Source organism: Dermochelys coriacea, chromosome 8 (genome assembly GCF_009764565.3).
Source record: "Dermochelys coriacea isolate rDerCor1 chromosome 8, rDerCor1.pri.v4, whole genome shotgun sequence".
NCBI lineage: Eukaryota > Metazoa > Chordata > Testudines > Dermochelyidae > Dermochelys > Dermochelys coriacea.
Window position 1 is genome coordinate 37,861,826 of NC_050075.1, and position 15,776 is coordinate 37,877,601.

General features: G+C 43.9%; 1 protein-coding gene across 9 annotated transcripts in view; it reads left to right on the forward strand.

The window, feature by feature from the left end:
- The window catches only part of LOC119859699 (protocadherin alpha-C2-like), a 290,055-nt gene that overhangs the window by 103,911 nt on the left and 170,368 nt on the right, over nt 1–15,776 (forward strand). Inside the window, exon 1 of one of the 9 annotated variants that reach the window (XM_038412116.2) lies at nt 1,580–4,115. The exons of 6 other annotated variants lie outside the window; for them this stretch is intronic. In XM_038412116.2, coding sequence (XP_038268044.1) covers nt 1,740–4,115 — 2,376 coding nt within the window. In that variant the 5' untranslated portion in view covers nt 1,580–1,739. Of the gene's footprint in view, nt 1–1,579; nt 4,116–9,345; nt 11,899–15,776 lie in introns of those variants that run through there. 2 more of the 9 variants (XM_038412119.1, XM_038412124.2) reach the window with 2 other exon arrangements.

The following is a 15,776-nucleotide window of genomic DNA, read 5'->3' on the forward strand; positions in this document are numbered from 1 at the left end:
ACATACTGTGACCGAATACACTGGTTGCTGCTTTCTTTCTAATGATCTCCTGATGTTCCGTTCGCATTGTGTAAATGTGTGCATGTAACTGATACATTCTATTTTAGTATCTGGTGGTATCGCTTATGTTCTACTGGCTCCCTTCGTGCCTATGTAAGAAAGTTAAGAGGAATTTAAAATTTAATATGCAAGTGTTTATGTAATGTGATCTGCGAAAGTGTGTGCAGATAAAGATCGGGCTGTAAAGGAGCCCAAACATCTTCCACGTGAAATCTGAAGCTATATATGTAATGGGGGTGTAGCCATACCTCATTATATATGTTCTGTTAATCTATGTATTGTGTGAGGCAGGACTCCAAATAAACCCTAGTTTTAGAGAGTGAACATATTGTTCACGCCAAGGCATTTCATTTCTGCCGAAAAATAGAATGAAAGTTACTTGTTTTTGTCAATTTTATTTTTGAAAAACGTAGGAAATTCCGTTAAAAACAATGTTGAAGAACACTAAGATTGCAAAAGGAAGCACTCAAAAGTCGAGAAATGCCAACATTCAGGTTTCTAACACATCGAGAACTGTGCTCATGTATGCATATTCATTCAAATACAGTCTTTAATTAAATAATTAGATTGGTTTCTTCTCCAGTTTAAAAGGTTGTGAAGTGAATGAGGAAGAAGTCCAGAAAAAATCGGCTTCACTCTGTGTAGAATAATAATCTGCAGGTAAGGCAGAGGGTAACTGGCAAAATAATAAGAATAAAAATAAATATTAACCAGCTCCCATATTTACTGAATGCCATGTATCCTCTGCACTGATGTAAACAAACATTTAGGCACTTGTGGAAAACCAGCACAAGCGCAATGCACAATTTAAGTAATTTAAGCCTTCAAAATAAAACTACGCTTCTATACACAGAATTTCACCTTGAATGAGGTAGTTAAAGAAGCCAGCCCAGCCAACCAACCAATCAACTAACAATGTAATAAAATACTAATGTCAGAATCTACATGAATATTCACAAGGAAGAAGAATTTGGTATTTCCTGAGTTTTGAATGCATTCCTTTCAAACTTCCATGTTCTTTCAATATTTTTTTGTTCTGTCCGAGTCGGAGATAACCGTAGCTATGTATCTCTGAAAGATAAACATAAGATATAGAGATATTAAGATGTAGACGCGTGTGTCAGTGGAAGTGTATTAGAAGGTAGTGCAGGATCAAGTGATGAAATCTTTAAAGATCTGAATAGGAAAAGATTAAAACATCTTCCTATAGGTAAGGAACCCCAGACTTCTTTTGGTGGTTCAATTATAGAGGCAGTTTAGAAAATTTCTGTCTGTTGCCAAATATTGTCTCCTATAATGCGCACGGAACGACATAAAGTTCGAAGGGATATTTTCCATGATAGCTCGGCGGGCAGAGGGAAAGGGGGGAGAAAAGAAGATGAGAAAACCGTATGCTTGAACCCTCTGGATTAAAGAAGACATAGTTTGGAAGGTATAAACTACAGAAAGATCTGAGACACAAGGTGTCGCTATCGGCTAAAAAGACACTTAAACAAGAGAAAACACACAGCTCCTCCTTCAGAAGCTCTGAAAATCCTGCCTTTCCCCGCATCAGGCAGACTCCCGGATGTAACAACGGCATTTTAATTAAACTGTTTTCAAACCTGCAACGCATCCTCCTCATTCCCTGGGCTCCGCGCGTTCGCACAGTGAAAAAACTGATTTCTAGGTAGTCCGCGATGGCTCTTCTGCGGCGAGACTCCCGGGTACCCGGGCAGCTGCTGCGGCTGGTTCTGCTACACACGGCCTGGGAGGTGGGCAGCGGCCAGGTCCGTTATTCCCTGCCGGAGGAATCCAAACACGGCACCTTTGTGGGCCGCCTGGCCCAGGACCTGGGGCTGGAGGTGTCGGAGCTGGTGTCTCGGATGTTCCGGATGGTCTCCAAAGGCAGGGGAGACTATTTTGAGGTAAATTTGCAGAGCGGCGTTTTGTTTGTTAATTCGCGAGTAGACAGGGAAGAGGTGTGCGGCCAGAGCCCCCTGTGCGCCATTGACCTGGAGGTGATAGTGGACAAACCCCTGAGGATATTTCACGTGGAAGTGGAGATACAGGATATAAATGACAACGCTCCTGTGTTCCCTGTGAATGAGCAAAAGCTGAGTATAGCGGAATCACTAACGCTTCCAGGTTCGCGTTTCCCACTAGAGGGCGCGTCGGACGCAGATATTGGCACAAACTCTCTGCTAACCTATAAACTGAGTCCAAATGAATATTTCACTTTAGATTTGCAAAAGAACGACGAACACAGTGATGGTTTAGTCCTTGTATTAAAGAAATCCCTGGACAGAGAGGAAACGCATGTGCATTATTTATTACTCATCTCGACTGATGGGGGCAAACCGGAGCTGACGGGCACCGTTCAGCTGGTGATCACTGTGCTGGATGCCAATGATAACGCGCCTGTATTTAATCAGTCAGTTTATAAAATCCGATTGTTGGAAAATGCAGCTAATGGGACATTAGTCATCAAACTGAACGCCACAGATTTGGATGAAGGAATTAATAAGGATATTTCGTACTCCTTCAGTAGTTTTGTTCCTCTAAGTGGAAGAGATGTCTTCACAATAGAACCGAATACCGGTGAGATCCGAATTAAGGGAGAGTTAGATTTCGAAAAAAATAAAGTATATGATCTCCAAATTCAGGCTGACGATAAAGGTAACCTTCCTTTGTCAGGACACTGCAAAGTTTTGATAGACGTTTTAGACGTGAACGACAACGCTCCTCAGCTGGCCGTGACTTCCCTTTCCCTGCCGGTGCCGGAGGACGCTCCCCCGGGGACTGTGGTGGCTCTTATTAGCGTGTCTGACCGGGACTCGGGAGACAACGGCAAAGTCACCTGCTCCATCCCCCCGGACCTGCCCTTTCAGCTCGTCTCCACCTTTAAGAATTATCACTCGCTGGTGCTGGCGGAGGCCGTGGATCGGGAGCGAGTGTCTGAATATAAGATCCTGGTGAGAGCCAGAGACGAAGGGGCCCCGTCTCTCTCGGCCAGCAGCAGCATTTTGGTGCCGATCGCGGATGTGAACGATAACGCGCCTGCTTTCCCTCAGCCCGTGTACACGGTGTTTGTGAAGGAAAACAACCCTCCCGGGGCCCATCTCTTGAGCGTGTCGGCGTCGGACCCGGACCTGCGGGAAAACGGCTTTGTGAGCTACGGGGTGGTGGAGCGAAGTGTGGGAGAGCAGCAGCCCCTGTCCAGCTACATCTCGGTGCAGTCGGAGAGCGGGCACATCTATGGCCTGCAGCCCTTTGACTACGAGGAGCTGCAAGTGCTGCAGTTCCAGGTGAGCGCGAGGGACGCCGGGTTCCCCTCCTTGTGCGGGAACGTGACTGTGCAGCTCTTTGTCCTGGATGCAAATGACAACGCGCCCGCAGTGTCCCCGCCTGGCTCCGGCCGCGGGTCGCCAGGGCCCGAGCTGGTTCCGCTGTCGGCCGGCGCAGGGCACGTGGTGGGCAAGGTGCGAGCGGTGGATGCGGATTCCGGCTACAACGCGTGGCTTCGCTACGAAGTGCAGGAGCCCAGGGCTGCGGGGCCTTTCCGGGTGGGTGTGTACAGCGGGGAGATCAGCACCACGCGGGCCTTGGAGGAGGCGGACGGCCCCAGCCAGAGACTCGTGATCCTGGTGAAGGACCATGGGGAGCCGGCGCTGTCAGCGACAGCCACGGTCAGCCTGTCCCTGGTGGAGAGTCCCCAGGCTGTGAAATGGGACTCGAGGCAAAGGGTCGGGAGCGAAGGGCCCTTGGTTGACATGAACGTGTCTTTAGTGATCGCCATTTGCTCGGTGTCCGGGCTGTTTGTGCTGGTGATTGTCGTGTACGTTGGCCTGAGATGCCACCCGGGTCGGGAAGTGATGTGCGGTCCTGGGAAAGCCACGGTGGTGAGCTCGAGCGAAGTGGGGAGTTGGTCCTATTCCCAGCGCCAGAGCCGGAACCTGTGTGTCGGGGAAGGCACCGCCAAGAATGACCTGATGGTTTTCAGCCCCAACGTCCCTCACTCTGCAGAGAACGGGGAGGAGAAACTGCTAGCAATGGCGTCCAGTGTCTGTGGAACGGTTAGTGAAAGATTGTTGCACCTCCAGAACATTTGTAACATATGTGTAACTGAACACAGTTTTTCTAAACATGGTAGTAGTGTCTGGGTGTGGATTTTGAAGTTCTATATGATATTTTTAATATTAAACGACTTATGCTTTCCCCATGAATATGGTGTGTATGTAGCGAAAGTCCTGGGTATGGAATTATTCCCTCTTGCTCAGCGGCTTTGAATAGGTAAAATTTGTCGTGATTTCCGTTTGTATTAACAAAGAATATAGCAATGTTTGTTTAAACTTTATTTTATATTGGAATTCTCTTTATATTTTTGAACCCCTTACTACTTTTCCATTAGCCTATACATGTTTTCCAATAGTATTTTAATGGGCACTTAGAACATGTGCCTTTGAAATAACAATCTTCGGACTTCATTGACAGGTGTTAATAATATTCACATTTCTGGAAACCCATGTTCGTGTGGGATACTTAATGTAAATGTTTTGACCTTTCAGCACAATATTAAAAGTTGCTTTTCTCATAAGATTCACAGTTCAGATATTAAAACTATTGATAGTGTGGAAGCTGTGATTTAGAACTGTCTTTTCATATTTTTTTATGGCGGGTTATATCAGTGCTTTAATGTTTGCCGGAAGCTAGGAATAGGCAACAGGGATCACTTGATGATTTTCATTCCCTGTGAAGCACCTGGCATTGGCCACTGTCGGAAGACAAGATACTGGGCTACATGGACCTTTGGTCTGACCCAATGTGGCTGTTCTTAGGTTCTTATTGTGGTATGATTAAATTCCTCTTTATGAAATATACAAATGTACAAGGGGTACAAAGAGAAGACTAGAATAATATAGCTATTTTTATACAGCGTTATAAACAATTTATTTTTAAAACCTAGAATGAACTCCATGGTTTACTCCGCTATCATCAATGTCTCATTTTAATATTCAGGTCAAAATATCCTTACAGTGGAGTCATATGTTTTCTTTGCTTGGGAATAAATTCCTTCAAAAATTTATCAGGCAATCTCCGTCACTGATGGCTCTTGATATGTTGGTTGTGTGGCACTCTCAATTCCATCCCTCATAACACTGATCGCTGATTATAATGATTGCAGTTATTATAGCAACTTCTGTAATAATACAACTTTTAACTTCCGTAGTACCTTCCGTCAAAGGATGTCAATGCACTTTAGAGAATTAGGGTGAATTTCATCCCAGTACAAAGAGCCTTGACACTTAAATCCCGCTTTAAAGGTGAAATTTATGCCATGTGCAGAGAGCAAGCACAAAACCTATGTATCCTTAATTCCACTAAAGCCGCACAATATCCTTTAAAAGATGCATGTGACCTTGCGCTGGCCTTCTTCATTAAGGTGAATTTCACCAGTTAATTAATTTCGACTCTTAATATCTCAGTGAAGTATATGTAACTAATCCCGTTTATTGATGCAACAAATGGTAACTCGAGCAGTGAAGTGACTTGTCCAAGACTACGGAAAATCTGTGGTAGATCTAGGAACATGAGTGCGCACATCTCCGGACTTCCAGTCATGTGCCTTATCCAGAAGTTTATCCTTCTTCTCCTTGGATTTCCTCCAAAGCATGGGTGGTGTCATTGGTCCTTTCTCATTTTCTCTCATAGAATATGCTTCTTCTTTTTATAGTGCAGCACAGAAGTATTTTATAGAAAATGAGAATTTCTAATATTTTTCTTTTTGAGCTATCATCATAAAGCATTTTATTATATGTTAGTTGGCACAAAGTTCCAGTGAATCAATGTAAGCATCAAAATCCTGTAATTATATTATTATATTCATCAACGTTTCATTCCTTAAAGTCATAATCCTTGGTGACAGGATACACTACTGTGTATACATACTGGTTGTGCCAGTTACCTATATATCAAACATGTATAAGTCTTGCTTTTACCTCTTATGGATGATCTTAAACTAGATATATTTGTTCTTTTCCTTTTGAATTATTACAACTGTAATTATTGCAGCTGTAAAATTATTATAACTGTATTATTGCAGCTGTAAAACAGGTTTCCACCACCTGGAAGGTCTTTTTTTTCCTAATAAGGGACAGCTAAGTGAACAAATATATGTGTCATTTGCCAAGAATAAGACTAAACACCATAGATGAAATCTTGGCTCCATTGAAGTCGATTGCTTTGACTTAAATGGAGCTGGGATTTCACACCATATATTATAAATTATTTCCTTTTTCCCCACATTTGAACTGATTTATTTAAGAATTGGGATGAATGTGATTAAAGCAATGGCTGGGTTCTATTGCCTTTAATTTCTTTTCACTTTCCTTGAGTCACTTTCAGTTGTTTCTAGATTTCACTTCTGCTTTCTTTTCCATAGAAATGGATGCTGGAATACTGAAAATAACCCAACTTTAAAAAACAATTGCCTTATCTTGTTTCCAGCCCCATTTCTGTGCAAATCAGCAGATAACCTATAAGAGTGAGATGTCGTCTGCTTAAAACAATGAAAATTGTGTTTAAAAATAACACAATTGAGTACTTTATCCTAGAATATTTAAAAGAATTCCAATGTGGATTTAAAAATAAAAATAATTAAGTAAACATAGTAAAGATTTGGCATGTTTATTTTGTTGTTGTTGTTGGATGGAGGCAATAACTTTTTGATGGTTAAGAATGTGTGATTTTTGCTGTTCCATATACGTTTTTGATTGGTGGTGCTATACCTTGGAGGGTTATTGTCACAAGTGACAATGTTATTGACATGCAGTATGGAAATGCAGAGAAATTGCTTCACGTGGTGGCTAGATACCCTCGTTATCCCACTAGAAGGGGCAGACAGTTATCCATACTTCTTGAGATAAGTTATTAAGCTACCCAAATACCTCCTTCTGGACCTGACCAGATAGCCATATGCTTTTCTGGCACCAAGAGGGCATAGAAATTGGCCCTAATACCTTTTGTTTAGAGAGCCATTTTAATGTGCTGAATTCCTTATGCACATGGGCCCCAAACAGCAAAACACTAAACTCTTGAGTAGATTCATTGACTGCTTAAAGCTAACTGGATTTTTAAGGGATTTGCTGGAGCAAAGCCTCAATGGGGTCTGCTCTTGCAGTCCTTCCACACCCCAAAAGTCTAATGATTTCATTTGTAGCAAAAGAGAACAAAGGCACCCAATACTTTTAGAATTAAGTGCAAACATTTCAATGCATTTTTTAAAAGAATAGTGATGCTTTTTAAAAAAGCCCCCTATCAGTTAAAATGCCCTCAGAATGCCTTCACCATACACCTTCTTCACCTGTTATATACATATGAATTTATGGAGATATGTTTACATATAATAGATGGAATATGTAGCAACACCTAAATATAAATTAACCTAAAATATTTGTTTCCATTTTCGAAGGCCTTTTCTGGCTGCTTATGTTTTTCCCAAACTTTACTTCAGGGACTGAAATTCTGGAAGTTTGGTCTCAGCACATTTTCTTTTTTGAAAGATCAAAAATGGTTTAGCTATTTTCAAATGAACAGAGAATGAAAAATATATTTTTCCATAATTAAGAAAACTGTTTTGACATTTTTTGAACAGCTGTAGTGTCTAAGCAGGAGGTGGTAGAAACTTAAAATCTGACTAAGAGGTAAGCCTTAGGCATCAGATATGTCTGTCAGTGGTCTGGTAGAAGTCTTTTTAGATTTGATCAGTTAAAATCAGTTTAAAGTACACTGTGCACACTTGTTTTAATGTGTTTGGGTTTTGTTTTGTTTTATGATCATTATTTTAATGGTCTGTATTGGTACTCTGTATAGTGGTCATGTATAGCTGAGTGGAAGTTCACTTTAATATAAGGACTCGCTATGTTCCACTGGCTCTGTGCATGCATATGTAAGAAATTAGGAATTTCACATTTTACCTGTGGATGGCATGTGGAGAATGATCTGTGAAGTTGAACACTGAAGGAGGCAAAGCTCTAAAGGTGCCTGTCTTATTCCATATGTTCTGTGAAAAGTTTCAGCCATGTTTTATTATATAAGATCTATTTATCTACACTGAATGAGCCAGGGCTCCTTAGGCAACTTTGCACTCATGGAGGCTGGGTTTCAGAGGAGCCCTTCCCTTATTGAGTTCAGGTATTCTGAAAGACAGACCATTCTACTACTGCCCAACAGGTAGTTCCATATGATTGCATTTCTTTACTATATTATTTGTCTTTTAGAAACCTAGAGAATTCCATGGGAATGGCAAGGTCACCAAAGAATCCCTGAAAAGTCAGGAAATGTGTGTTGGGCTTCCCACACATCTTTAGGTCTGAGCCATGTGTGTAACCATTATGATATAATTTTTGGTTACATTATAACATAATGTTTTTCTTCAGGCCTCTGTCTCTTTCTTTGTGCAAGTTGGATGGAGAAAGAGGCAGGTTGTGAAATGTATGAGGCAGAGGTTCAGAAAGTGTCTGTCTCCCTCCTTGCACAAGATGGTCAATGAACTCTGAGGATAAAAATAAATATTGAACAATTGCTTCATTCACAACACATCAAATAACCAAAAACAAAATCCAGGTTGCTTGCCTTATGAGTGTTTCACTACCCTTAAACGTCTTTCCACATGTTTTGATTGATTGATTGATTGATTGATTGATTGATTGTATATATAGGTACACAGTGTCTCTGTAGACATGTAGAAATATAAAGTACATCAACGTATAGGTCACTAGAAAGGGATATTATGACAGCATTTTAAAAGTAAAGAATCAGGTTCTGAAATGTTATTCAAAGATTTAAAGGCAACAATAACTTACCACAGATAACTATTTTGGCCTAAAATCTTTACTGTGTTTCATAATATTATTTGGCTATAGGAAAATATTATCATATGGTGACCAGTCAATGCTTGACTCTCCCCTGTAGCACACTAATAAAAACGTGCAATGTTAAACCGGAGGTCAGTGTTTTAAACATTAAGACAATTATCCAAGGTTAAGGTATCCCATATTTATTTTGCTCCTTCGGCTACAGAGAGAAGATCAGGATAGCTCCATACTATACCAATTGATTATTTCCAAACAAACTACGTTAAGAGGTAGAGCTAATAGTATCTTTCGGATAGGTTAAGAAAAAGAACTTCAGAAAACTGTAAGAATTACGTACAGCGTTATATTAATCTGTATACTTAAAGCATGGAAAGGTCTCAGACACAAGGTGCCGCTGTCGCCTAAAAAGGCTTTTTAACAGGAAAGAAACACACAGCTCCTCCCTCAGAAGCACGGAAAATCCTGCCTGTCAGCGCGGCAGGCGGGCTCCCGGATATGAAAGCTCTGGATTGAAATGAAATTAATTTCAGAGATCCCGCATCAGGGTATTCATAGGAAATTAGGCGTTTCACGTCACTGATTGTTAAACCAGAACCGCCCCGTGCCCGCGATGGCTCCTCTCCGGCGAGACTCCCGGGTACCCGGGCAGCTGCTGCGGCTGGTTCTGCTACACACGGCCTGGGAGGTGGGCAGCGGCCAGGTCCGCTATTCCCTGCCGGAGGAATCCAAACACGGCACCTTTGTGGGCCGCCTGGCCCAGGACCTGGGGCTGGAGGTGTCGGAGCTGGTGTCTCGGATGTTCCGGATGGTCTCCAAAGGCAGGGGAGACTATTTTGAGGTAAATTTGCAGAGCGGCGTTTTGTTTGTTAATTCGCGAGTAGACAGGGAAGAGGTGTGCGGCCAGAGCCCCCTGTGCGCCATTGACCTGGAGGTGATAGTGGACAAACCCCTGAGGATATTTCACGTGGAAGTGGAGATACAGGATATAAATGACAACGCTCCTGTGTTCCCTGTAAGTGAAGAACTACGTATCTCAGAATCGAGACCGCCGGACTCGCGTTTCCCACTAGAGGGCGCGTCGGACGCAGATATTGGCACAAACTCTCTGCTGACCTATAAACTCAGCCCAAGTGAACATTTCACTGTAGACTTGCAAAAGAACGAGGAAGGCCGTGAGTTTTTAGTCCTTGTATTAAAGAAACCCCTGGACAGAGAGGAAACCGCTATGCATCGTTTATTACTTACTGCTACTGATGGGGGCAAACCGGAGCTGACGGGCACAGTTCAGCTGGTGATCACGGTGCTGGATGTGAATGATAACGCGCCTGTATTTAATCAGTCCGTCTATAAGATCGGATTGTTCGAAAATGCAGCTCGTGGGACATTAGTCATCAAACTCAACGCCACAGATTTGGATGATGGAATTAATAAAGATATTATGTATTCGATACGCGGCAGTGCGACACACAGCGGAAGTGCCGTGTTTAGCCTACTTGCAGACACAGGAGAGATCAGAGTCGACGGACTATTGGACTTCGAAGACATTAATTTATATGAAGTTCGGGTTCAGGCTACGGATCGAGGTAATCCTCCAATGGTCGGACAATGCACTATTTTGGTGGAAGTTTTAGACGTGAACGACAACGCTCCTCAGCTGGCCGTGACTTCCCTTTCCCTGCCGGTTCCCGAGGACGCTCTCCCAGGGACAGTGGTGGCTCTTATTAGCGTCTCGGACCGGGACTCGGGAGACAACGGCAAAGTCACCTGCTCCATCCCCCCGGACCTGCCCTTTCAGCTCGTCTCCACCTTTAAGAATTATCACTCGCTGGTGCTGGCGGAGGCCGTGGATCGGGAGCGAGTGTCTGAATATAAGATCCTGGTGAGAGCCAGAGACGAAGGGGCCCCGTCTCTCTCGGCCAGCAGCAGCATTTTGGTGCCGATCGCGGATGTGAACGATAACGCGCCTGCTTTCCCTCAGCCCGTGTACACGGTGTTTGTGAAGGAAAACAACCCTCCCGGGGCCCATCTCTTGAGCGTGTCGGCGTCGGACCCGGACCTGCGGGAAAACGGCTTTGTGAGCTACGGGGTGGTGGAGCGAAGTGTGGGAGAGCAGCAGCCCCTGTCCAGCTACATCTCGGTGCAGTCGGAGAGCGGGCACATCTATGGCCTGCAGCCCTTTGACTACGAGGAGCTGCAAGTGCTGCAGTTCCAGGTGAGCGCGAGGGACGCCGGGTTCCCCTCCTTGTGCGGGAACGTGACTGTGCAGCTCTTTGTCCTGGATGCAAATGACAACGCGCCCGCAGTGTCCCCGCCTGGCTCCGGCCGCGGGTCGCCAGGGCCCGAGCTGGTTCCGCTGTCGGCCGGCGCAGGGCACGTGGTGGGCAAGGTGCGAGCGGTGGATGCGGATTCCGGCTACAACGCGTGGCTTCGCTACGAAGTGCAGGAGCCCAGGGCTGCGGGGCCTTTCCGGGTGGGTGTGTACAGCGGGGAGATCAGCACCACGCGGGCCTTGGAGGAGGCGGACGGCCCCAGCCAGAGACTCGTGATCCTGGTGAAGGACCATGGGGAGCCGGCGCTGTCAGCGACAGCCACGGTCAGCCTGTCCCTGGTGGAGAGTCCCCAGGCTGTGAAATGGGACTCGAGGCAAAGGGTCGGGAGCGAAGGGCCCTTGGTTGACATGAACGTGTCTTTAGTGATCGCCATTTGCTCGGTGTCCGGGCTGTTTGTGCTGGTGATTGTCGTGTACGTTGGCCTGAGATGCCACCCGGGTCGGGAAGTGATGTGCGGTCCTGGGAAAGCCACGGTGGTGAGCTCGAGCGAAGTGGGGAGTTGGTCCTATTCCCAGCGCCAGAGCCGGAACCTGTGTGTCGGGGAAGGCACCGCCAGGAATGACCTGATGGTTTTCAGCACCAACGTCCCTCACTCCTGGGAGAATGGAGAGGCAGGGAAGGGGCAAGTATTTACACCAAACGCATTAGGAATGGTGAGTCATTGGAGTCAGTCCTGATCTATAAGGGAGACTTATTCATTTATTTCCCATTTGAATATGTTCTTATTCATTTCTTTAATTCATCAGAATAGGCAGAATTCTAGTAAATCAATGGGCTAAATTTATTCCTGGTAGAAGATAAAGGGAATAAACCAAGCATGACTCACCCAATGAATTTTGCTACAATGGACATGATCCTTAATTTCAGCTGTTTAATATGTACTAGTCAAATCCATTATTGTTTCTATGTCAGGAGTTGGATACATATTTTTTGATGAAAAATTAGGATACCTATATGCTATTTGTGATTCCATGATTTAACAAATGTGACTGCATGTTTCATTGGTAGAATGTAAATGCTCTTTCGCGGGTGGTTAAATTGCTGAAATTTGTGAATACAGTTGGAAGTATCAATACTTGATGAATGGAGGGGGGTAACTAATGGTGTTCCCCAAGGGTCAGTCCTAGGACCAATCCTATTCAACTTATTACTAAATGATCTGGAGAAAGGGTTAAACAGTGAGATGGCAAAGTTTGCAGATGATACTAAACTGATCAAGATAGTTAAGACCAAAGCAGACTGTGAAGAACTTCAAAAAGATCTCACAAAACTAAGTGATTGGGACACAAAATGGCAAATGAAATTTAATGTGGATAAATGTAAAGTAAAGCACACTGGAAAAAAATAATCCCAACTATACATACAATATGATGGGGGCTAATTTAGCTACAACTAATCAGGAAAAAGATCTTGGCGTCATCGTGGATAGTTCTTCGAAGACGTCCATGCAGTGTGCAGTGGCAGTCAAAAAAGCAAACGGGATGTAAGGATCATTAACAAAGGGATAGAGAATAAGATGGAGAATGTCTTATTGCCCTTATATAATGGTACGCCCACATGTTGAATACTGCGAACAGATGTAGTCCCCTCATCTCAAAAAAGATATACTGGCATTAGAAAAGGGCAACTAAAATGATAGGGGTTTGGAATGGGTCCCATATGAGGAGAGATTAAAGAGGCTAGGACTTTTCAGCTTGGAAAAGAGGAGACTAAGGGGGGATATGATAGAGGTATATAAAATCATGAGTGGTTTAGAGAAAGTGAATAAGGAAAAGTTATTTACTTGTTCCCATAATATAAGAACTGGGGGCCACCAAGTGAAATTAATGGATAGCGGGTTTAAAACAAATAAAAGGAAGTTCTTCTTCACTCAGCGCACAGTCGACCTGTGAAACGCGTTGCCTGAGGACGTTGTGAAGGCTAGGACTACAACAGGGTTTAAAAGAGAACTAGATAAATTCATGGAGGTTAAGTCCCTTAATGGCTATTAGCCAGGATGGGAAAGGAATGGTGTCCCTAGCCTCTGTTTGTCAGAGGGTGGAGATGGTGGCAGAAGAGAGATCACTAGATCATTACCTGTTAGGTTTACTCCCTCTGAGGCACCTGACATTGGCCACTGTCAGTAGACAGGATACAGGGCTGGATGGACCTTTGGTCTGACCCATTATGGCCTTTCTTATGGGTTATCATTTAAACTGAGAGTAGTTTCAGCCCAGTGTCAAGCCTGATTCCCAACTCTGGCACTTTGAGTGCAGAAGTGCAGGCCTGCAAGGATTCTAAAAATTAATATTGGACACTCCAGACTTATATTAAACTCCCAAGGTTACAGCTTTTCTCTGACCTTGGATAGGTAGATGCTGCCACCACCCAAGAGCAAAAACCTCTTTGAGAACCCAGGAAGGCGCACTTGGGAATTCTTTCCTGTGGGGTACCCTCAAGCCCTTTCACTCCCCCCCCAGGAAAATGCTGAAAAAGAAAACAAAGGAAATCAGCTGTTGCCACCAGCTAATTAAACTACATGTGCACAAACGTCTTAGGACACAAAATCCAATCCTTTTCTTAAAAAAAGTTATTTTTTATTAAAAACAAAAAGAAAGAAATACATTTGAAACTCAGGCTATTGCTAGACTTAAAAAACCCACTTACAATAATTAAACATCAAGAATAACCTTCTTGAGGTTCAGCTTAAAGGTTACAAGCAAAACAAAAGCATTTGGGGCTAGCACAGAGGAGTCCACAAGCCATAAAAAAATAAAAGGGATAAACCTAATTTAGTCTTTCTAGATATTTCCTGATCTACTTACATATCTGGGGCTGTAACTGAATAGTTTCTAGGTATGATTCTGATGATTTTTTCATATCCGGCACCAAGCTTTTTACAGCATAGTCTCTGTCCCTTCTCTCCAGGAGAACAACAGAGACAGACAAAAGAGGAGACTTGTTTCAATTTTAAAAAGTTTTAGCCAGATGTCCACTCTTTTCCTTTTACCTATGCAAGCAGTGACTTTTAATCCTTTACATGTAAAGCAAGTAGAGAACAGCTACTAAGAGGGATTTTGCAGCTAACTGGCTGGGTTCATAAAAGGGAGGTACCCTCCCCTTCATTTATCACACACAGACTTAACTGTTGTCCTTCACAAAATGACTATTTTGACTTAAGGATGTTCAAGTATAGTTGCTATCAAACCATTAACTGCAAAAAATCAGGGGAATCACCAGTTTAGATTATCGATACATCCATAGCAACTGCACAGTCACAAGTGTCTTCATGCCCAAACATATTCATAACCCCCGCAGCTCTACTACAAAGTCACTTTCAGTTGTAGCTTAGAACCACTCATAACACACATATCTAATTTCTCAGTCACACTTACACACAAAACCTTAGTTCTGATCTCAGGAAAATTAAAATTTTTTACTAATGTACCTGTAATGTGAACATTTGTAATGTGTTATTTGTACATGAGATCAGCTCTAAATCAAGGAGGGCTTTTTGATGAAAATTCCTTTATTATGTTTTAAATATTATGCATGTGTTGGCCATGGGTCAGGAAAGGTCAGGGACAATGGGGGGTTTGGGGAGAGAGACTTGGAATACAGGAAGGAATACAGCAGAGATTGGTTGGTGGGGAAGGAGGTGTTGGTCAGGGGAATATGGAGACACAGAACAGTGCGTTCCAGTAGGGGAGGACAGTGAGTTGGTAGAAGGCATGGGGAGAGCAAGGCTTTTTGTGACATGGTGGGTGGAGGGCTTGGTCTTAGGATTTGTCTGAGCACCCCTCCCCATCATTAGCTCAGTTGACTGCCCCCCACTCAATCTTCCGAGTTTCCTATCCCATTCTACAATTCAATATTTTTGTTGATATTTATTTTTTAATGTTAAAAAACTAAATTAACAAAATATTACAATTCGGAATGGGTAAGGGGTCTGGAGAAATGGAGCAGAGGGCTTAGAACTGGGGTCTGTGCTGGGCATTGAAATTAGGGAATTGGGCGAGGGACCTGTGGAGTGCCGGAGAGAGCCTCCTCTGTAGAACCACAGGATGTTTGTCAGCAGCAGCACCTGCCTCTAGGCCAGGGGTTCTCAGATATCATTGCACCACAACCCCCTTCTGACAATAAAAATTACTACACGATCCCAGGAGGGAGAACTGAAGCCTGATCCCACCCAAGCTCCACTGCCTCAGGCGGGGAAAGGAGGGGGCCAAAGCTGAAGCCCAAGGGCTTCAGCCCCAGGCGGGGGGCCTGTAACCTGAAACACAACACACAGGACTGAAACCCTCAGGCTTTGGCTTCAGGTGATGAGGCTTGGGCTTTGGCTTTGGCCCTGGGCTCCAGCAAGTCTAACACCAGCCCTGGTGACCCCATTAAATGTGGACCACTCAGCCACTTTGGGGTCCTGACTCACAGTTTGAGAACCACTGCTTTAGAGTGAAGGAGCTGCTAGCACAAGGTTTCTGACAACTTTGTAACTGAGTTCTTTTCCCTTCCTTTTCCCAGGGGCGTCTAGCCCCTGTTAGTAACAATGGGC